Source organism: Poecilia latipinna, unplaced genomic scaffold (assembly GCF_001443285.1).
Source record: "Poecilia latipinna isolate Pla-1442-1.1 unplaced genomic scaffold, P_latipinna-1.0 Scaffold902, whole genome shotgun sequence".
Taxonomy (NCBI): Eukaryota; Metazoa; Chordata; class Actinopteri; order Cyprinodontiformes; family Poeciliidae; genus Poecilia; species Poecilia latipinna.
In genome coordinates, this window is record NW_015113518.1 from 300,323 (window position 1) to 320,853 (window position 20,531).

The 20,531-nt window shown below is 43.4% G+C and overlaps 2 protein-coding genes across 4 annotated transcripts; one reads left to right on the top strand and one right to left on the bottom strand.

The window, feature by feature from the left end:
* Positions 1 to 651: 651 nt before the first annotated feature.
* Positions 652 to 14,844, top strand: cramp1 (cramped chromatin regulator homolog 1). Of its 2 annotated transcripts, none has more exons than XM_015048770.1 (20): positions 652 to 777; positions 2,576 to 2,952; positions 5,294 to 5,493; positions 5,578 to 5,731; positions 6,195 to 6,278; positions 6,721 to 6,769; positions 6,861 to 6,946; positions 7,179 to 7,302; positions 8,313 to 8,394; positions 8,545 to 9,423; positions 10,366 to 10,549; positions 10,672 to 10,838; positions 10,936 to 11,010; positions 11,100 to 11,181; positions 11,372 to 11,482; positions 11,618 to 11,784; positions 12,512 to 12,698; positions 12,865 to 13,032; positions 13,335 to 13,480; positions 14,052 to 14,844. In XM_015048770.1, exons 2-20 carry the CDS (start codon positions 2,577 to 2,579, stop codon positions 14,163 to 14,165), a joined length of 3,435 nt encoding a protein of 1,144 aa, XP_014904256.1. In that variant the 5' UTR covers positions 652 to 777; position 2,576; the 3' UTR covers positions 14,166 to 14,844. The 2 variants fall into 2 exon arrangements, with proteins under 2 accessions (XP_014904256.1, XP_014904255.1); XM_015048769.1 differs by lacking the exon at positions 652 to 777 and adding an exon at positions 1,923 to 2,188.
* Positions 14,845 to 14,926: 82 nt separating this feature from the next.
* Positions 14,927 to 19,684, bottom strand: dhrs7b (dehydrogenase/reductase (SDR family) member 7B). 2 transcript variants are annotated; one of them, XM_015048771.1, is made up of 7 exons: positions 19,578 to 19,684; positions 18,397 to 18,566; positions 18,191 to 18,309; positions 17,794 to 18,004; positions 17,231 to 17,323; positions 16,993 to 17,145; positions 14,927 to 16,888 (listed from the first exon to the last, which is right to left on the bottom strand). In XM_015048771.1, the coding sequence occupies exons 2-7, from the start codon at positions 18,536 to 18,538 to the stop codon at positions 16,683 to 16,685; spliced, it is 924 nt and encodes a 307-aa protein (XP_014904257.1). In that variant the 5' UTR covers positions 18,539 to 18,566; positions 19,578 to 19,684; the 3' UTR covers positions 14,927 to 16,682. The 2 variants fall into 2 exon arrangements, with proteins under 2 accessions (XP_014904257.1, XP_014904258.1); XM_015048772.1 differs by lacking the exon at positions 19,578 to 19,684 and adding an exon at positions 18,718 to 19,047.
* Between the last annotated feature and the right edge of the window lie 847 nt (positions 19,685 to 20,531).

Consider the following 20,531-nt stretch of genomic DNA (forward strand, 5'->3'; position numbering starts at 1 on the left):
AGTCATGACATAATCATCTGGGCTTCAACAAATGGTTCTGAGCAACAGAGATTTTAGGCATGTAAACATGATTAAATAAAAACTTCTCTACAAAATAACCGCCCTAGTATTGATTTTTAAATGATATATTTTATCATTTATTCAGTTAATATTGAAATATCTCACACTGTAACCACAGACCAGACAATAAAACAGTTTTACTTAAAATCCTTTAAACAGAACATGCTAAAATACGCCACTCACAATATGGCGGCGACTTTGACATACGATCCGAACCCTTACGGAGAATCTACTGCTCTTTCGTCTGCGTTTTTCGGGATACGCCTATAAAAAATTCAAACATATCCTCCAGATTCCACCCGTTGAATTTTTGGTGGTCAAAAGTCAATCTGGGAGGAACTAATTCTGGAAGAAGGAATTTTTTTTTACAGTTTATTCAATAAAATGTTGGGATACAACACGATTGGAATCAAAAGAGTAAAAACTGCTTTTGATCTTCAAAGTTTCTGATCGGACAATTCACGGGGCATGACAGGAAGAAAAACACAATTGGTTCTTTGTGAGTCTTCCCTCAACAACGGTTGGCGGATCTTGCTGTTAGTTAGCTTTCAAACCGCCGCCCTCCTAAACAGTGGACCAATCACGGCTTTTGTTTTGAGTTGTAGTAGGCGGGACTTCGCGCCTCCCCGGGAGCTGTCATCGGCACCAGGTTGCAGACGGTTAGCAATGCTAGCCTCCCTCTCGGTTAGTAATACCATTGGGAAGCTTCAACTTCAGGTAATGCTTCAACTCAGCTGCGAATTATTATAAAGCTAACAGGGTTGGGATCTATTTTTCAAAACTGTATTTTTGTAGTTAGGCGGTTTAGCAACATTTTAGTGTTTTTTCAACGACTTAGCGTTAACGTTAGCTAACCTAACAGCATTAGCAGCTATGCTAGGTAGCACCTTATGCATGTTGAGAGTTCTTTTTAAAATGTTTTTCAGTGCCCATATAAAGAACAATTCATGCGAATAGCTCATTATTACAGAACCGTAATTCTTCTGTGTGTTTTTAGCATTGTATTATAATAGCAAATCTGTTGAGAGAATATAGGAAGCTCAAAGCTCATTGAATAGTTGCATGTCAGGGATGAAAAATGGTTTTTTAACTTTGTGGGATAACGTTCGCTTTCTTTGTGTAAGTGTTTTGCTGACATACGACCAGCTTTTAAGAAGGTTTTAAAGAGGTGAAACACGCAATTATTGGCGCACAACTCTGCCTTTGTTGCAACTGTTATAAAATACAGGAAGATAAGTTCATATAAAAACTATATATATATATATATATATATATATATATATATATATAAAACAGTTTTTGACCCTCTGAATGACCAGTGTTATGTTTTACACCTGATCAACCATAAGGATTTAAATATTTTGTGTCACCTTACAAAGAATGTGCTGCCTCTTCATTTTCAGATTAGGCATGCTTAATTTTTTTTAATATAAATATATTCATTTGTTTCTATTTATTTTACTGCAGTTTGTACTGCACAACTTGGGTAATATAGCACAATTATATCGCAGGATTACAGAAGATTACACAGAATGAGAGAACTGATTTTTCTTATTGCACTGTCATTCAAGGGTAAAATGTCTGGACTTAATGTTTCATTTGTGATCACAAAGATTGATTGGCGTCCATTTGAGAAATGTATTAAATATAAGTAGGGGAATACTAAGCAGTAAATTTAAGCATTAAATAAAGCTGAAATATGTGTGTTAAATAATTTGTAATGCTGATATAATTTCTGCAGGCGATTGTGACGTATTGTCAAGTCTTATATGCAGTCATGTTAGTGTAACTATGCATACTTCTCATTTTAAACGGGCTCGGCTGACTGAAGGGTTTGGAAATTGCTCATCCACATCTGAAGATGCATATATTAAATTTGGAAGTTGTTTTCTATTTGCATTTATTATTGCGAGGGAAAAGCTCATCGAGTTATGTTGTTGCTGATAGAAAACAGTTGAACTGCGCAGAGTTCAGCTCAGTCGAAGCAGGAGCAAGAAGAGGGCAGGCAGCAGAGGGATCGCTTTCGGCTTTATTATGCTCAATTTGATCGGTAATTGCCAAGTAAAGCGGTCGGACTCATGGTGAAGAGAAAGAAGACGTGTTCCACCTCCGAAGAGCTCGAAAATGGGTAAAAACGGGGTTGAAATAAACACTTTATTTAGAGGTCGAATGCAGCGACGGGCTCCTCTCGTCGTCGTTTCTGCAGGGCGCTAAACTGAAAAGCGCTCGCGTTTGAATTTAGTTTGATTTATTACGGATATTATTGCATGTTAAAGACGAATGATTCTCGGTAAAACACCCGCGCCAGTCGCCAAACAGCTTCCGTTATTAATTTCGATGTATTTCAGTTTGGTTAATTTATAAATTTGGCGTTGTTTTGACGGGACTGAAGAAGGGATTTGAAACAAACAGCGGCGGCCATGTTGAGAGACAGTGACCGTCGTCTTTAGAAGTTAATTTTGCCCAACGCTTCGCTCCTAATTGAACAATTTCCCTCTGAATGTGTCCCTGGCAGCATGACACCGGGCTCCAGGGAGGGGATCGGTGTCGATGGGAAGCCGAATCCGTCCAGAAGGCTCGAAGGCTGCGACGAGGAGGAGAGCGGAGAGCAGGCGAGCGACGAGCGCAGTACAAAGGGAGAGGAGCGAGTGGAAATTCTTAATCCATCAGCCACGGGTCCCAGCTCGGGTCCGGCCCCGGTCCTCCCCGGATCCCCGCCGGACCGGACCGGAACGGGTTCGAACCAGCAGCCCCAGAGCTCCGCGGAATCCACCCCTCCGTGTCACGACCAGCATCATTTTCTGCGATCGAGCGTCCGACCCCCCAGCAAACGGATACGGAAGGATTCAATCGGATCCACCATCAATGGACACGGCGGGGCAAAATCGAAAGGTACAGCGGCTGATCAGCCCAAATAAAAAAGTGGGCAGAGGCTGGATTAGCAGGTGGTCTGCTCCTACTTTTAGTCGTGTCACAGCAGTGTGTGTTAAAGCAGTGTAGTTTGTTTATCTTTGATGTGTAAAATTGAGTGTTTTTGTTGCTTTTTTAACCCCGGGTTCACTTCTGGCAGCTCCAGCTTAAGTTGAAACATCATTCTATTAAAAAAGGAGGAGAGACCAGAACTTACATGTCTATCAGGTTGTTCCCGACTATTTGCAGTCACACATACATACCCAGAAACTGGCAACAATGGCACCGTTAACACACCTCCATGGAGCTGCAGAAACCATATTGTTTTTTCCCCCCCTCATGAATATGGAAGGAAAAGTACAGCTAAATAAATCAGAATATTTTATGTCTGTAATTGAATTTTCATCTTGGAGAAACTCGTATTAGATTATGTGTGTTAGTTTAGTAAAAAATACAGTTTATCTTAAAAATAGAACATTACGTAATCTTTCTTGTGAAGAAATTTTAGCCAACTGAAGAGTACTTGCTCGCCACTTTTTTTTTTTTTTTCTTTTTCCTGCATGAATTACTGCATCAATGCAGCGTGGCATAAATTTCATTAACCTGTGGTTCTGCCAAAGAGTTGAGGAAGCCCGGGTGACTTTAGCAGCGACCTTCAGCTCATCTGCATCGCTGGTTCTGTTGTCTCCCACCACCTTCCTCCTGGATTTAAATGAGGTGGCTGACTATTCAAGCACATGGTTTTCACCTTGTGTGTTGGTACAAATGGCAGTGTAAAAAAGCTTTTTCTTTTCTTTTTTTTCCTTTTTTTTTAATGATTTTAAAAGAGATGATTTTACATTTCCGTGGAAACGTCACATCTACTTCTCGATCCACTGATTCAGCCTGTCGCAGCAGTCCATGTTTCAGATTTGGTGTTGCCAGTTGTGTTTGTATTTCACGTTTCACGCAGGTCAACAAAGAGCGGCAGCAATAAAGTGCGTTTTCAGTGTGGATACTTTTATGGCGTGTTGAATCATTTAATCAGTCCGACCATCACTGCTGCCAGTAACACTGGAGAAATCCGGTGCAGTGATGTAGTAATGCTGGCACTGAACAACATTTTGGATAATATTACATTTCTTATCATTAATTAACCCACATTTCCCGCACTTGTGTTTTGTTTTGTTTTTATACGTCACTGTCCCTGAGTTTTAGTATCTCCTTCACTTTGGACACTAAGAATCAATCCATCTGGACAACTTTATTATTTGGCATGTTGAAATTGAAAGCATTATACATGAAATATTGATTGAACAAAATGGAGTCTTTCTTTTTTTTTTTTAAGGACAGCCAAGTTTTGGCTACTTTCTGTAGCAAACTTAAGGGTTTCTGTTTGGATCGGATTACTAACAGCTATTTATCAGGCTTCCTTCCTCATTCTAACTAAAGGCAGATTTTATCACTTTGATTTGTGCCAATAAGGATGATTTTTGTCACCAGTTCAGAGTAAATATGTGCAGGAAAATCCAGCTTCTGTGCATTTGAGATGCTGGCTCTGAGCTGCTGCCGTATAGGAAATAGTTCAGAAAAAGGCAGGTTTGCTTTGGCTCTGGTTCATATTTTTCTTTCTAAAAGTAGCTCTAAAAGTGTTGGCCCTTTAGATCAAACCGAATTAAATGTTTAGAGTGAGAAGAATTGGTCCGCTTTAACAAGTTTGACTAATGGCTTTCCTCCACTTACTGCTGGTTGAGGGGGGAAAAAAAGCTGCTATTTTCTTATATGCATTTGTTTGATGCTTTAGCCATAATATAACTCTTATTGATATTGTCGTGCACATCTGTTTTTGAAGAGAGCTATTTTAAGCCGCTGCCTGCTTGCATTCAAACGCGTTCGCTTTAGGAAATGAACCCCACTTTTTCTGCCTGAAATCTAGTTTGCGTAACGTCACAGTTCTGAAACCTGAACTGAGATGGTGCGTACTTTAATGACACCTGGCATTGTGCTCGGGTAAAAATTTGGCCAGTGGAGCCCACCATGCGGTTGCTTTTGGACCAGTTCATCACAGGCCTGGCTGAGGGGATTGATTGCTTTTCCTGCCTGCTTGCCAGAGCTCAACCACAGAGATGTGAAGCTCTGCAGGTTGGACGCTGTAGTGAAAGTCTGCGGCTTAGTGGGCATTCATTTTAACATCCTCCAAATCACCTTTGTTGTGAAAATAGTCGGTTTTAAGCTTTAAAAATTAGATGGGCGGCTTAGCCTAAATATCCTGGTGTTTTTAAGTTGATCTGCTCTTTTGGTTCTTAATATCAATTGAGTTTCTCTCTGTTTCTGTGCATCACAGGGGCAGAAAATGGTTCCTCTTCCCATGGGGCAGTGGGGCAATCTGTGGCCAGCTCCACAGGAGGCGTTTCCAAGACGCCTAAGGGGGGACAGGGGCCCGCTGAGAAAGAGGAGCAAGGTGGGAACCAGAAGAGAGCCCGTCGGCAGTGGGAGTCTTGGAGCGCGGAGGACAAAAACAGCTTCTTCGAGGGGCTCTACGAGGTGAGAACTCGCACCAAGAGCGACTTTGCGAATCCCGCATGTGATTTCCGTTTTCCACTCATCGTCGCTCTTCCTGTCCCGCAGCACGGGAAGGACTTCGAGGCAATCCAGAACAACATTGCAATGAAGTACAAAAAGAGGGGGAAGCCGGCCAACATGGTGAAGAACAAAGAGCAGGTCCGCCATTTTTACTACCGCACCTGGCACAAGATCTCCAAACACATCGACTTTGCCAACGGTGAGATTCCCTTTCTTGCCTTCATCCACAAACGCTGGAGCTGACAGGGAGCCGGTCAAATCTGGAGGATGTTTGTCATCGTATCTGACCTGTTACGGCTGCTGGAGCCATCAAGTTGGAGCTGTTTGTCACTTGAACGCGATGTTGTTAGATTCAGCAGGCGGACAAGGCCGTGGTTGAGTTTCCTGGCTTCTGCTTGGGGGGGTCCTCAATGTTCATGAACGTGCATTTTATTTTAATGAGACCTTTTACAGCACATAAATTAAACATGAATATATTTAACATCTTCTGTATGGCATTTATTCTCTTTGGCCAGACTTCCCTTTAAGCACAAGATAAAGAGGTTTAGCAGATAAGGCTGAAGTCATGTCCTCTCTGTGTTATGGCTGGGTTATCTTTGCGTAGCATACGCAGTGCCATTTGCATCACACATGTGACACGTGTACCCTCTTTTTCTTTTCAGTTTACTCCCGTGTTTTGAAAAAATCGTCCCAAGAACTGTACGGCCTCATCTGCTACGCCGAGCTGCGCAAAAAAGTCGGAGGACGTAAGTGGGAACCGTTCTCCGTGTTGCAGCGCCTTGCACAAGTATCTGCAACTCTTCGGCTGTTTCACATTGACTTCAGTCAATTTTGATTGGGGTTTTATGTGACAGACCAACACAAAGCAGCACCTGAATGTGAGGTGGAAGGAAAAGAAAAACGATAACATCTGTATCTACCGCCGGTCCCCGTACTACTACGCATATTCCTGCTGTGTAAACGTAGCCTAACTTTTCTGCTCAAGTTTTCTGAACAACCAAGAATGATTACATAAAATTATGGTCTACGTTCTGTCACATAAAATCCCAATAAAATCAGGGGAACTGTGTTTGTTAGATTCATTAGGCCGGGACACGAGGGATGGGATTAAACCTGTCACGGGGGACAACCACACCTCTGGGACGATGACATAACTCGCTCTCTGGTTTGTTGTTTTGCGTTTGACAGTGATGGATGAGAAGAACGTGGCAAAGCTGAACGAACTCATCCAGCAGGGGTAAGGATTCATCAAGAGAACTGACAAATAGTTAAATTAACTTTTACTAATAAAAACAAAAAAAAACAAACAATTATTTCTGTTTACGTAGAGCCACCACCGTGCGCTCCAAGGGGAGAAACCTCCGGATCAAAGCCCCCATGTGTCGCGCACTGAAGAAACTCTGCGATCCAGACGGTGAGCATGCAAACACCAAACATGCTCTCCACAAAACGGTTAAACGTCATCAAATAAGAATAGTTGGAATAATCACTTCAAAATGAAAAATAAAAACAGAACTCCCTCTACAATTTTTGTCCACATTACGCCAGACGGATGAAATGCTAGCGACAGTCTGGCCGCTCTCATTCTCCATGTGTATAAAACTAAAGGCTGTGTTCATTTCTGCCGCTCGTTCCCGTTTCTGCAGGGGTGAGCGATGAAGAGGATCAGAAGCCGGTTCGTCTCCCTCTGAAGGTGGCGGTGGAGCTCCAACCACGCAGTAACCACTCCTGGGCCCGTGTTCAGAGTTTGGCCTACAATCCTCGCCTCAGGTAGGAGATGTTAAAAAAAAAACAAAAAAAAAAAAACATATTATTATCCTAAAGTTTATATAAATCAATGTGTTACATCTGGAGTCACGTTGCCCTGCTACTATTTAATTCTCTCATTTCTGTAATTCGTGATGAGAGAAAAAGGGAACATGACTGGTGTCGTTTACTAGACGTTTCTGTTTAAATTTTCCAGCTGCGAAGTTCAGTGATTCATCACCTTTTTTTTTTTTTTCTTTTTGAAAAGGAAGCGGTTTGATTTCCTGCTTGAGTATTTTCATCTAGTTTTTCACATGTTCCCTGTCTGCAGCTGTAGCACGCTTCTGAGGTTACAGTTAGGCTCCACTTAGACATTTGTGTACAGTAATCATAGGCATGTTTGCCCCATTCTTTAATGATTTATTAGAACATTTTTTGTACAATTATTCCAACCCATTCAGTAAATTTCAATGTTGTTGAAAAACCTATTTATTTTTGGAGCTTTGTGGTTTAAGTAAGACACATTACACAGATGGATATTTTCTTTTATTTCTGTCAATTATGATGTAATATTTCAATTTTAAATGTCATGCTTTCATGAAATATGTCAATTAGTATTCTGCTTACTAGTAATCAAAGGCAACTCTAAACAGGTGGGTTTTTAGCCTTGATTTAAAGGAACTCAGTGTTTCAGCATCTTTGCAGTTTGTTGAAAGTTTATCCAGATTTGTGGGTAGTAGAAACTGAATGCTGCTTCCTCATGTTTGGTAAAATTATTAATAACTTCTTATTAATAATAATCATTTCTATTATTAAATGTAAATACAATTTATAGACACCCTTTTTATTTCTGATCAAAAAGAAACTTGTTGGTTGAATGAAAATAATTTGAAACGTAAATCTGCCAGAGGTGTGAATGATTTTGGGATCGACTGCGTCATGTGTGTAAAATCTATTATGTGAACGAGGCATTCTTTATCGCATCAACTTGAAAACCAGCAGCTAAATGTTTTGTTTTGTCTTTTCCACCGCAGGATGGTGGTGGAGCTCCACAGGAAAGTCTCCTGCCTCATCGAGTATCTGAAGCAGAAGTGGGCGTACCAAGACCAGCGAATTGTATCCTAGAAAACACATTGCGTGTCGCTGTTTGCCACTCCATTTCAGAGGCCGTTCATGAAAAGCCGCCTTTGCCTCATCGCGCTAAAGATCCCAGAGTGTGTTTTTAATCTGCGGTGCCGTTTGTTGTCCTTAACGCCGTTTCTCCAGCTGAAGAGTCTCATGGAGAGGGAGGCTCTAGAGGGCGGCAGCAGCAGCAGCCCAGACTCCCCCAACAAAGCTCAGCAGCAGGAGCTCACTCTGTTCCCTGCCGAGAGTAGCACCCTGACCACGCTGCCCGGCGTGGCTCGGGTGGTCCACTCCAAGGCCTCCTGCACCGTCCATTGGTTAGAGAGCGGCAAGAGCCGGCCCAATGCCAAGGAGCTGCCGGCGGTCCAGATCCTGGGCATCCAAAGTGCTCCGCCTCCGCGGGGCGGCAACAAATCGGGACGGGGAGGTTCCACAGCTGCTGCTGCCAACGCTTCGATGGCCATCCAAGCTGACGCCCGCCGGACTGAGGCCCCCAACCCCGAACCATCTCCGGACGGTTCCGGAAAGGTGGAGGAGAAGAAACCTCCCTCTGTTTCTGTTTCCTGTCAGCAGACAGAAGAGGGCAATGGGACGGGTTCTACAGAGGCTGGCCCGGAGGTCAACGGCGGTGCAGAAACCCAATCAGAGCAGTGCAAAGAGGAGCAGCAGTCGGGCGGCTCTTCTTCAGATCTAACCCAGGCTCCGTCAGCGAAACCCACGGCGACCAGCTCGGAGGAGAGCGCGTCGCAGGGCGCCGCACCGCCAGCTAAAGAACGCAGCGTGGAACAGATCAGAGAGGAGGGCTGGAGCGCCCGCGACGCCGAGAACGTCACCCTGGCTGAGCTCTATCTGATGTTCGGGAAGCCGGGGAAGCTGCAGCTGGAGTACGAGTGGCAGCCGACCGCAGCTCCTTCTGGCAACCAGGAGAACGGGCAAGAGGCGCCCAAACCCAACAGGACACACAGGGTTCTACGCTGCCTGCTGAAGCTGGTTTCCACCGAGATCAACCCTAAACCTCTGGTAAGGACCCAAACATGCAACAACCTTTATACATTATAGTTCCTGTTTAAGGTTAAAGATAACCAGATGTTTTCTGGACAGAAGTGTGTGTGGCTTTACTAACAGCAAAGAGTTGAGGTGCTGGAGATGCAGGGATAAAAGGTTGAATGTAGAATGATTTGGATCAACCTTAAAAACAAAGTGTAAGGTAACAAGTACAGAGCACAACTATGGCGATCTCAATTAATTAGATTTCTTTCATTTCATCACAAAGTATTTATTCGTGCTTCACGATTTCAAGACCACCAACACAAGAGAGCACTAACTCTTAACCTTTTAAAGGTTTAACACAAACCAGAAAAGTTTTTGTTGTTAATGATCTTATCCCTTGTCCACACGCAGGCCAGGTCTTTAAAAACACTGATATCTTCACCGCATTGTTTAAAAAAAAATATTTTTTGGTTTCAGAAAAGTTTTCATCCACATGAATCTGCACAAATCTGCCCCTAAGTGTTGCTTTAACCATGCCACGCCTATAGGGGGCAGTGTAGTGCAGAGCTAAAGAATGTCAGCCAATCAGATTGCTTCAAAACAACCACAACTTCCTGTTAGGAATTAAACATGGCTCCAAGAGAGCCATTTCTATGGAAAGACATATATGTTGAACTACTTATTAGATTGCAAAGTTAATAAAACACAAGTAAGTGTGTGGATATATTGACACGTTGTTTGTCGCAGGCACACGCAAACACAAATATGGAGTTTTCTCAAATCTCCACTTTGGTCAGAGTTTTTATAAATAATCGTTTTTAGCGATATTAAACTGAGTTTCCATGTAGACAGAAGGCCAAAGTGAATGAAAATGCCTCAGTTTCCCCAGATATCTGGCTACGTGCTTGTGTGGAGTAGAAACACCTGAATTGGTAATAACATTTAGTATCGATTTGCATTTTTGATCCGCAGGCTCCGGAGGTGTGCTCCACCGCCACGTCTCCTCTTAAGGCTGGTCCGGATGAGCAGAACCAGACGCTAACGCCTCCAGGGAAGAGTCCGGTCGCAGGCGTCCGCAGCCCCAGCTTCGGCCGGCAGCAGGCGTCCGTCCGGGGCGCCAGGACCCACCCGCCAAACGCGGCTGCTGCCGCCTCTGGTATTTCTGACTTTCATGGCACCGATACGACAACAATGTCTGGAGCCGACTGGAAGCTCAACAGTTGTCGGAGACGGGAAGCACACTTACTCACAGCGTTTCTGTTTCCTCGCCTCCCCCAGGTGGGCGCAACCTGCCTCGGTCTCTGCTGGGATCGCCTGGCGACGGCGAGGGCAGCGTGTTCGCCGTTCCCACCACGCTGCCCCCCAACAGCTCGCGGCACAGCCGGATGTTCTCCCCCAACAAGGAAGCCCAGCTGGCCTTCAGGCAGCAGCTGGACTCCATCAGCGTAAGAGCGAGCAACGCATCACTTCGACATCCCGTTACATGACGTCTTCATTCGTTCTCTAAGCCCCAATACTAACCCGGGTGCTCCTTTCTTTCAGATGCAGTCAGATCTTTTCCTTTCCAGACAGAGAAAACCTCGGAACAGGCAGTTGCGGAAACCTCTCGTAGTTCAGGTATTAATGGAAAGCCCAGCTTGATATTTCTGTGCGGATCTGTAAAAATAAGCCTGACTGGTCACTTAAAATCTTAATTTTGTGCACAGCGAACCCTTCTGCCCAGGACGACAGGAGACACTCCTCAGCACGTCTGCTCCTTCTCCATTCTCTCCAACTCCTCCGCCACAGGTACTTCAGACACGTTTTTCCTCATAGCGATCTATATTAGTAAGTATATTTCCAGTTCTTGGGTGTTGATGGGTAAAACTGCTTATTTATTTTTATTTTTTTACGTCGCAGTTAAATAAATGGCTCGATTTCCTCTTTTACAACAACAACTTCAAGCGCCTGCTCGCTCACTTCCTGTTTCCTCCCCCAGGAACCGGATCCTTCCGGCCAATCAACACTCGCCTGGCTCCGACCTCCCGCCCTCCCATGACCAAAACTTCACCTCCTGCGTCCAGCTCAGCAGCACCCAGCCAGCTCTCCAGTACGAATCTTCACTCAGCGATTTATATTTCACAGCATGACTACCTCCCCCCGCCCCAGTCTTGACACTAATTTCAGTTCCCACTGATGTTCTCATGCTAATGCTGAAATGTGGTGCACTCCGTGTTCCTGACAGACGCTCTCTCAGGCGCCATCGACCTGGCAGCGAAGTCCGCAGGCATCATCCCAGGCAGCCCCTGTCGGGACTTGGATTCCCTGGCTGTCAACGCTGCCGTCCTCGCAGCAACACCCATTGTTGATGCTGCACCAGACGCCCAGCTCCTCCAGCAAAATGTCCCAGAGGTACGCAGCCAGCACACACACACACACACACACACACACACACACACTCAGATATTCACCAACACCTTCCAGTTGATCTCATTAAAGAACTGATGCAATAAATGTGCAAACAGGCTTAAAGGTGTTTATAGGTTAATGTCAAGTCATGATAAATACTTTTCAGGGTTGAAATTATGGAACTGGAGAATTTTGCACATATAAAGAATGTTTAATACTTTATATCCCTGCTTGTTGTTTGCATGATGGATATCTGCATTTCTTTTGCACCGATTGAAGCACTTTGTGTTGGTTTTTATAAAGAAGATCGTCTCTCTTCCCTTGTATCCCATCTCACTTCCTTCTTTCCTAGATCCTATCGTTCTTTCATTTCTCCCTTCTCTTTGTGCCCTACGTCTTGACCTTTGTTCATTGCTTGTTTACGGTTTCATACAGGTTCTGGATTTAAATGAGACCCATTGTAGAAATATTGTAGCTTTTGCTCATCCTACATATATGTGGTTAAGATAATACGTCCATCCCTCAGTCCGTCCAACCTGAAGACTAGAAATTGCTTCTGTAGCTGTTTCTTTTTGTATTTTAAAAACAATAAATTATAAATTCATGTTGGAGTCTTTTTACATGGAAAATGTGTCGCTGTTGAGAGCCGCCACAGAAACATCTGCTCCACGCCGTTTCCTACTGTGTGTTTTATCACTGGGCTGAATGATGACGGTCATCGTTTCCACAGAACGGCCTGCCGCCTCCGTCTCCTGGCGGGGCAGGCAGCGGGGACTCCCTCCTGTCCCCGCCCAGCGTCGCCTCGCTCCTCGACATCTCTCTGCCCGGACCCCCGGAAGAGGCCCTCACCCCCGGCGAGCCCCAGACACACATCAGCGACTCCATAATCGAGCTCGCCATTAACTCAACAAACTACGGTGCGTGTCGTTCAGACTCCCACATGCCGACTCTCTAAAAAAAGGGAGAACCATCAGAGTTCTGTGATAGAATCTGAGGGATCTTTCCTGCTGTTGGTTTTTTTTCCACCCTTTTATTTGCCTTGTTATTGATGTGGTAATAAAAACATGTCGTGTTTTCCTGCAGGTGAGGAGGCTGCTCTCTCTCCAGCCAAGCTGGGTAACGGCGACCCCTCCAAGCTGCTGGCCTCGTCTCCCTCGGTCAGCCCGTCCAGGGGCTGGATCCCGTCGCCCAGCCACGACCCCCAGTGGTACCCCAGCGACTCCTCAGACTCCACGCTGGGCTGCCTCCTATGTAAGCCTTTTTTTTAACCTGCTCATATATAAATTATTCCTTTTTAAAAAGCTTGTTGTTTCCACAAGGTTAGAAACGTGTCGGTTAAATCCAACATGCTGCATCACCTTTAAGTAAGATCAGAACAACAATCATAGTAGGAGTTAATTTTTAAAAAAGCTCTTTGCTTTCAGGTGTTTATACTTTAACATGTGACAGAATCTCAGCTGCGATGGCCAAAGATCGCAAAGATTCGTTCCTCATATTTGCTGCTCTGAATAGTCACTAACCCGGCTGCTTTCCTTTTCTTTTTCCCCCTCCAGCCAGCATGGTTTCCCCTGATAAGAGCAGGCGGACCACCCTGACCCCCTCTGGCCCCTCAAGCGGCACCGCTTTGCTCGGTCCTAGTCTCCTGGACTGCAACTCCCATGACTCCTTTCAGTCCCGTGGCCTTCCTGACGTGGCAGAGGTGAAAAAAAAAAAACAATCTTCCTCATCTCGTTTCCACATTTACTCATCCTCAAGTCGCCTCCTCACATCTCAGTGTGAACAAAGGTGGTGACTGGTGACGACCAGCAGAACAAGTGTTGTAAACTGTTAGTGAATGTGACTCATCACTTATGATTTAACCAGCTCTTCAGGCACTTTTTACCGTCCAAATATTAATTAAAAAATAAATAAATAAACCAATGGATTTCCCCTACACTCTATTGATGCTAAGGCGAGCAGAACGGGATGAGCTGTAAACATTTTGATGTTAAAAGTATGTTTTTGCTACAGATGATCAAACATAAAGAAATGCCACATTATTGCATTTTAGTCAATAAATGTCTATTTTCTGATTTAATAAGGAATTGAATTGTTTATTTGTACTTTTTATGTATTTCTAGGATCGTGGTTAGATGGAAAAATCTGCAGAATGTGCTGATTTTTTTTATGTTTTAATGCGACTGTCAGAGTAATCGATTGCTAATATAATCATAATTTGTGGAAGTAGAACTCAAAATTATTTTCTTTTTTGTTGTTGTTTGGGATTGCAGATGGACACTCAGCTTGCCTGCATGATGAGCGAGAGCAGCGTGGACTACATCGCTCGCTTCAATGACCTGGCTCAGGAGCTGGCCGTCACCGAGCCCTCCATCCCTCCTCCGTGATGAACAGAGCCATCTGGAGGACGCACGGCTGTCCCTCCGCCTCGGATCGCCGTGGAGACGGCCTGACCTCCCCCCCTTAAAGCCATCCCTGCCCTGGAGTATAAGTGCAATAATAACAGAGGAACCTGAGCTTCCGGTTTCCTCTGAACTGTTCTTTAAGGTAAAAAGAAAGAGAGAGAGAGAAAAAAAAACACCCTTTAAAATCATAAACACTTTAGATGAATCACCGTGTTTACAAAACACAGCCTCATCTTCTAGGAACAAAAATATTTCCACCAGTCTGTCTCATCCACCTCTGTACGTCTCGTGTGTTTTTCTACTCTTACGTCGACTCCCCGAAAATGTGGAAATCCATCAAAATGTGCAGGAGCCCAAGCTGAAGCGTGGTTTATTTCTTTCTTTCTAGCATCTAGCAGTGAGTCTCAGGTTGAACACGGTGAGGTACTCGCTCTAATTAAGTTGTAGACGTGTAGCACAAACCGGCAACGGCGTCCATCGTTGTGCCCCGCATTTCGCACGTCCTTCATATCGGTCCAAGTTTTCTGGCTCGGTTTGAACCTGGCTTCGTTTCTTACAGCCGCTCACCGAATGGCAGCTTGTTAATTAGGTGATATTTTTGTAGCTTGCAGGCTTGGGATCAGCTGAGATGAGCTGCTTTGTCAGTATTTTGCAGATCACACAAAAAAAACAAAATGTTCAAATAGCAGTGTCAGTGGTTTGCTTTTAGCGTGAAGCTGAAAAGACAAATTTCAGCTGTTTAATTTTTTTTTTTTACATTTCACCAGCTGGCGCTTTATTTTATACGAATTGTGCAGGTTTTGAATGCTTTTTTCCGATATGGATGCACCTGGATTATTGAGATTATTAACCGTGAATCTACTTCTGTGGTGCTTTCCCCCCCCATCAGCCATGTTTCTGTTTAGTTTACACGTAGCTGAAAAAGCGTAAAAGCAAACAGTGAGAAGAATGTAACTGGATCAAACACTAAAGCCATAGTAGACTCTTAGCTTAAGTTCCCCCCCCCACTCCCTTTTTTCATCATTAATTAAAACAACTCCCTGAAAGTTAATCCCCCTTTGACCGTTACTAAATTGTACTAAAACACCATAGCTGAAATCAACATGATTGGCTTCTGAACTTGTTCGCACTCTGACATCATGTCATTCTAATTAAGACAACAGGTTCCTCTTTATCCGTGCAGCGTTTTGCAACACGCATCCTGCTGTTAGCCCACGCTTGGTGCATTCAGGGTTTATATTTGCAAACATCTTCTGCGCGGTTAGAGTACAAACTGCAGGACAGCTTTTTATCGTCATTCCACGAAAGTAATTTGAAGACGTCGCGTTTCTTTTGGCGCCTCAGTGGCTTTGACTTCACATTGTGGAAGCTCTGCGATGTGGAGGACATCAAAAATTAGCTTCATTTTGTGACACTAGAGTCTCTCTATATACATATGTATAAGGAATAAATGGCAGGTTTTGTATTTTAATCTGGAACGTTTTGTCTTTTTCCGTTGAAGGATTTGTACAAATGTTAATTCCAATATTCTCTGCGCTCGTGTAACATAATGTAAAAAAATGATATTTGGACTATTTATTAACATTTCTTAAAGTGTTTTTCTCTGTTTAACTTAATATTAAGGTGTCATCTTAAAAGGATAAACCTGTTTTAAGTTTTGTAAGAGCTGTTTTTATTCAGTGTATAAAGATAGATGCAACATCTGCTTGTCATTTCTTGTGCTGATTGTCCCAGATGTGGGATGTTTTCACTGATCCATTGATCTGCCATAAATACTAAAACACCTGATTTAGGTGAACTTTAAGTTGTGAAAATGTTCTTTTATCTGCAAGCCTTTCACACCACACCAATTCAAATTTGCAGTAATAAATAGTTGTATGACTAACATGCTTTCCCCCATAGATCTGTGCACACACACCTCCAAATTGTATGGATGCTGGGAAAAGACAGTAAATCAACAGAAATGTACTGAATGCAGGAGGCTGAAAAATGCATTATTGAGGCTAAACAGGAAATGGAGATAAACAGTGTTTCCCTTAAGGAGAAAATGTCCCAACAGAGTATGACTTTGTGTTTAAAACGAATCCCTGAAAACTAAGCTGATGGGGTCAGAACCAAAACATGGAGGATTTTTATCCATTGTGATCAGATTTAGTCATTTAACAAAACTGCAAGCAGTTGATGTCACATCATCTCCTGTATCATTTGGTCTCTGATTCTTCTGTTTATGATAAATAATGATGTGACATTTAAAATGACATTGAAACAGATTTCTGGTCATACTCTGACATCATTTCTAGCAGGAAGCAGCCAGGCTCACCTGATCAGTTCCAGAGCATTTTAACAGTAGGTAACATTATGCAAAAAAAAACACCCCGGTTTCTGCGTGAAGAATTGCCAAAGAGCTCACTCTGTCTACTTCAAACATGCTTGACCTCAAGCGTCCAGAGTCCCAGTTTGGCCCGACTCGCTCATACGTATTCCCCTTCAGCTGCCACGTCACTCGTCTTTGCGCCTCTGCTCTTTGCAAGCCCGCGACGCCATGAGTTTGAAGAAGAGCGCGGGCCACAGTGTGCGTAGGTAGATGGCCACAGTGGGCTGGGGTCCGGCCAAAACCACGTCTTTGCTCTTCAGGCGGACGGCCTTCAGAACCGCACGTGCCACAACTCTGGGGTCCCAACCCGACGCTGTAGTTTTATCCACGACTGGATGAGTATGTTAATACAGAAAAACAGTTCAGATACTTTCATTAAGTCATTTGACAGCTGCTCTATACGATAAGGCAGTGATTGCTCTTTGAATGCCTCACCTCCGTATGTGGATCCATCTCCAGTCACAGCGTTGACCGACAGGTTGGTTCTGATGTACCCGGGGCTGATCACTGTTACTGGGATACCCAGGTGTCCCATCTCCGCCCGCAGGCAGTCAAAGTAGGCCTGAGTGGCATGCTTAGATGCTGCATCTGGTCATATGATTTAAGAAAAAGACAGATACGGGTGATTATTTTACATGACATTGTCCTGAAGGAGGAAAACTAAAATGCTTACAAGCAGATCTGTAAGGAATCGCTATCTTTCCCTGGACGCTGCTGATGACAACGATGTGGCCTCTGCGCCTCTGAACCATGGAGGGCAGGAGAGCTGCAAAGACGACAATAGTGCTTCATGTTGACACAGTTTCCTTCAGCTTCTTACTCTTAAAGATTTTGCTTTCAAACTGGGTTTAGGTCACTTATAGATGAAGGGGAAAAAAATGGAGAAAAGCCAAAATTTCAGTATGTGGTCGTGTAAAGCTGCAGGAGATGGGGAAAGCGATTCATGGTTCTACAAAGTATCGACTGAGTAAGGGGTAAACATGAATACAAGCCAGACTTTTCCAATTTTTTTGGTCTATAGATATATTTTTTTAAATATCCCAAATTGCTCTTCCATTTCACAATTATGTCCTGCTTTGTGTTTGTCTAGCAAATAAACATCCCCAAAATAATTAGTGTGTTAAAAGTTAAAGTGGTATGAATCCTTTTGCAGAAAGAAATTGATCTAATTGCTTCCATATTAAGTGTGACATCAAAATGTAAGCTGTAAAAATGAAACTCAAACTCATTACCAACCTTGAGTGAGAGAAATGGGACCAAAGTAATTGGTTTCCATAACATCTCTTTGAACAGACATGTGGGTGTCCAGTATGTTGCCACGGTAACTGATTCCCGCATTATTAATGAGGACGTCTACGTGTCCGTAGCATTTCAGGATCTCCTCGGCAGCTTTTCCCACAGAGTCCACTCTGGCCAGGTCGAAGACGACGGTGCTGGGAGCGAAAGTCTGCAGGACGAACAAAACGAAGATGGTAAATCAAACTGTTCCCCTCTAGATTAGAGGATTTTGCCCCTCTCTCACTGAAACAACAGTACAAACTTTAAAAAAAATAATCACACCAGTTTGCCTTTTTGTGTGACAAGATACAACTCGATGAGAAAAACGTCACGGCTCGTGTGGACGTCCGCCTACCTGGCGCTGACCGTCTGCTGAGTTTCCACCAAGCTCCTGCACCACCTCTTGCAGGCGAGCCGCGTCTCTTCCACACAGCACAAGCCGAGCGCCTGCAGCGTGGAAGACTCGTGCACACTCTACGCCATAAAAAGTTTTTGAAAAGTTAGCTATTGTTAGGAGACTTTGTCCTGATCAGCTAAAGTAAAAATGAACGAACTGCTGACCTCTTCCAAGCCCGGAACTGGCTCCTGTGATGACCACGACCGCACCCTGGACGGATGCTCCCCGTCTGAGGCGGAGAAGTATCTGGAACAGCAGCAACACTCCCACACTTGCTATAACCAGAGGAAGCACTGCTCCTCCCATGATGCACTATGTCTGACAGTCACCCTTCCTGTTGGTAAATTAATGCATTTAATCTATTTGAACTGAAAGTGCAGTAACCAGCAAAGAAATGCTTCAAAGTCCTGAAGAGCTAATAGTAATAAATACACAATTTCATTGGTGAAAAAGAACTTCAACCCTCTACAATGTAATCTGAGTACCTCATTGGGCATAAACATAGAGGAAAAACTCTGCTCTGAAGCATTACTCCATCCATCTTTAGATGTTCTGCCTCCAGCTGGGCATTTTTAGGGATCCGCAAACATTAATTCCTGTGATGCAAAGCAGTAATTACAACACTCACATCCTTGAAAGTAACCAAGCTTTGTGGGAGAAGAATGATTTCAACCACCACCCACTTTTTAAGGAAACCATTCTAGAAAAACGATACATGCTGCTCATTAACACTTCCCCCTCTGAGCCATTTAAAAGACAATCAAAATGAATCAAATACAGTGCTTTGTTTCAAGGCTAAAACAAAGTGAAGATGAGGATCACTTTGCAACTCAAGGCAAATCGCCTCAAGAAAAACTGAAGCAGTAAAGTTTGTGCAAAATTAGATTTCTGACCGTCTCAACTTAGCGCCTCGGAAATTGATTTGACTAATGATAATAACGATAAACACTATTTTATATAAAGTACTTCACTGTATATTTGAGACACACAGTTTTGAAAGATATTAACAGATGGACATGACTAAGAAAGCAATTTCAAAACATGAATCAGAAAATGTTTTCCTCTCTAAAAGGTGACTGACTAATCACTGGAAAAGGAAGAGCAAAAGACCTTTAGTCTATCAAAGGCAGCAGTGATCATATTTTTTATTGTTAATTATGTTAACATGTTGAAAGGCTTTTCATTATATGGTGACAGTGGCGTGCACTACTCTGTAATGAACCCACACATGTCAATTTATCTCTACAAAGTAAAACAGTAACGCTAACTTTAGCTATAATCAATGCTGCAAATAAGCTTGACAACAGTTGATAGCTTGTCAGCTTAGATTTGGTCAGAAACTCACCTGGATTGATTTCGAGGGCTACACAGAGCGAGGCGTGTACCAGTGAAACAGATCACTTCCTGTTTGGTTGAAAACAATCCGCATGTTTCTCCACGGGCTTGGTCGGTCTGCGCACAGCTGCCGCGCAGGATTGTGGGAAGCGTAGTTTCACGTCAATGACATTTATGAAGAATGTCATCGCTACAAGTTAGCTTTTTTGCTTTTGTTGTAGTTTAAAACAAATCGTTTGTTTATCTTATTCGTTTGTTGGTGGATTAGCTGGTTGGTTGCAGTTGCCCACAAAGACTAATTGATGTTTTGCATAAATGCTGTGCTCACCTGTAATATCAGACCAACTGTTTCTCCATAAATGGTTGGTGGACTACAACATTTTCCTATAGGTAGGTTTGGTTGCAAGACGTCTAAGAAATAATTAACCCGCCTTTCCTCCCCTAATTTGCAATGGTTGTTTCCCAGAATGCATAGAGGCAGTGCTGCGGTAATTGGTGAGCATAACAAGATTCTTCTTTATTTCCATTTTATATTTGGGGGGGAAATTTAATTGCTCTGCATCTTCCGTGATTTTTCAAATTCATCAGCTGGTGTATTTGCCAGCAAAGGTTGATGTGTTGAATCCCCACATCTGAATATGTCACGTGTTGATGGATTGAAAACAATTGATTTGCTGCACTATAGAATATAACCCAAATAGAAATTTAAACTCATCACTGGAAGAGAAAAATATTTTAAACGAATTGTGTTTTTTAGTGCAACAACTTCATTCTGTACATCGACATGAATATAATCTAGTTAAGGCTGCTTATGATCCTGTGGGATAGTTCATACAGGAACCACTTCCAAACAAGAAATGTGTGCACAAGTTTTTCAGAGGTTGCTTTCCTTCATTATTATATTTACCTTGTGCAAAAAGTGAGCCTAGTCATGATGCTGCCACCACCATGCTTGACAGCTGGT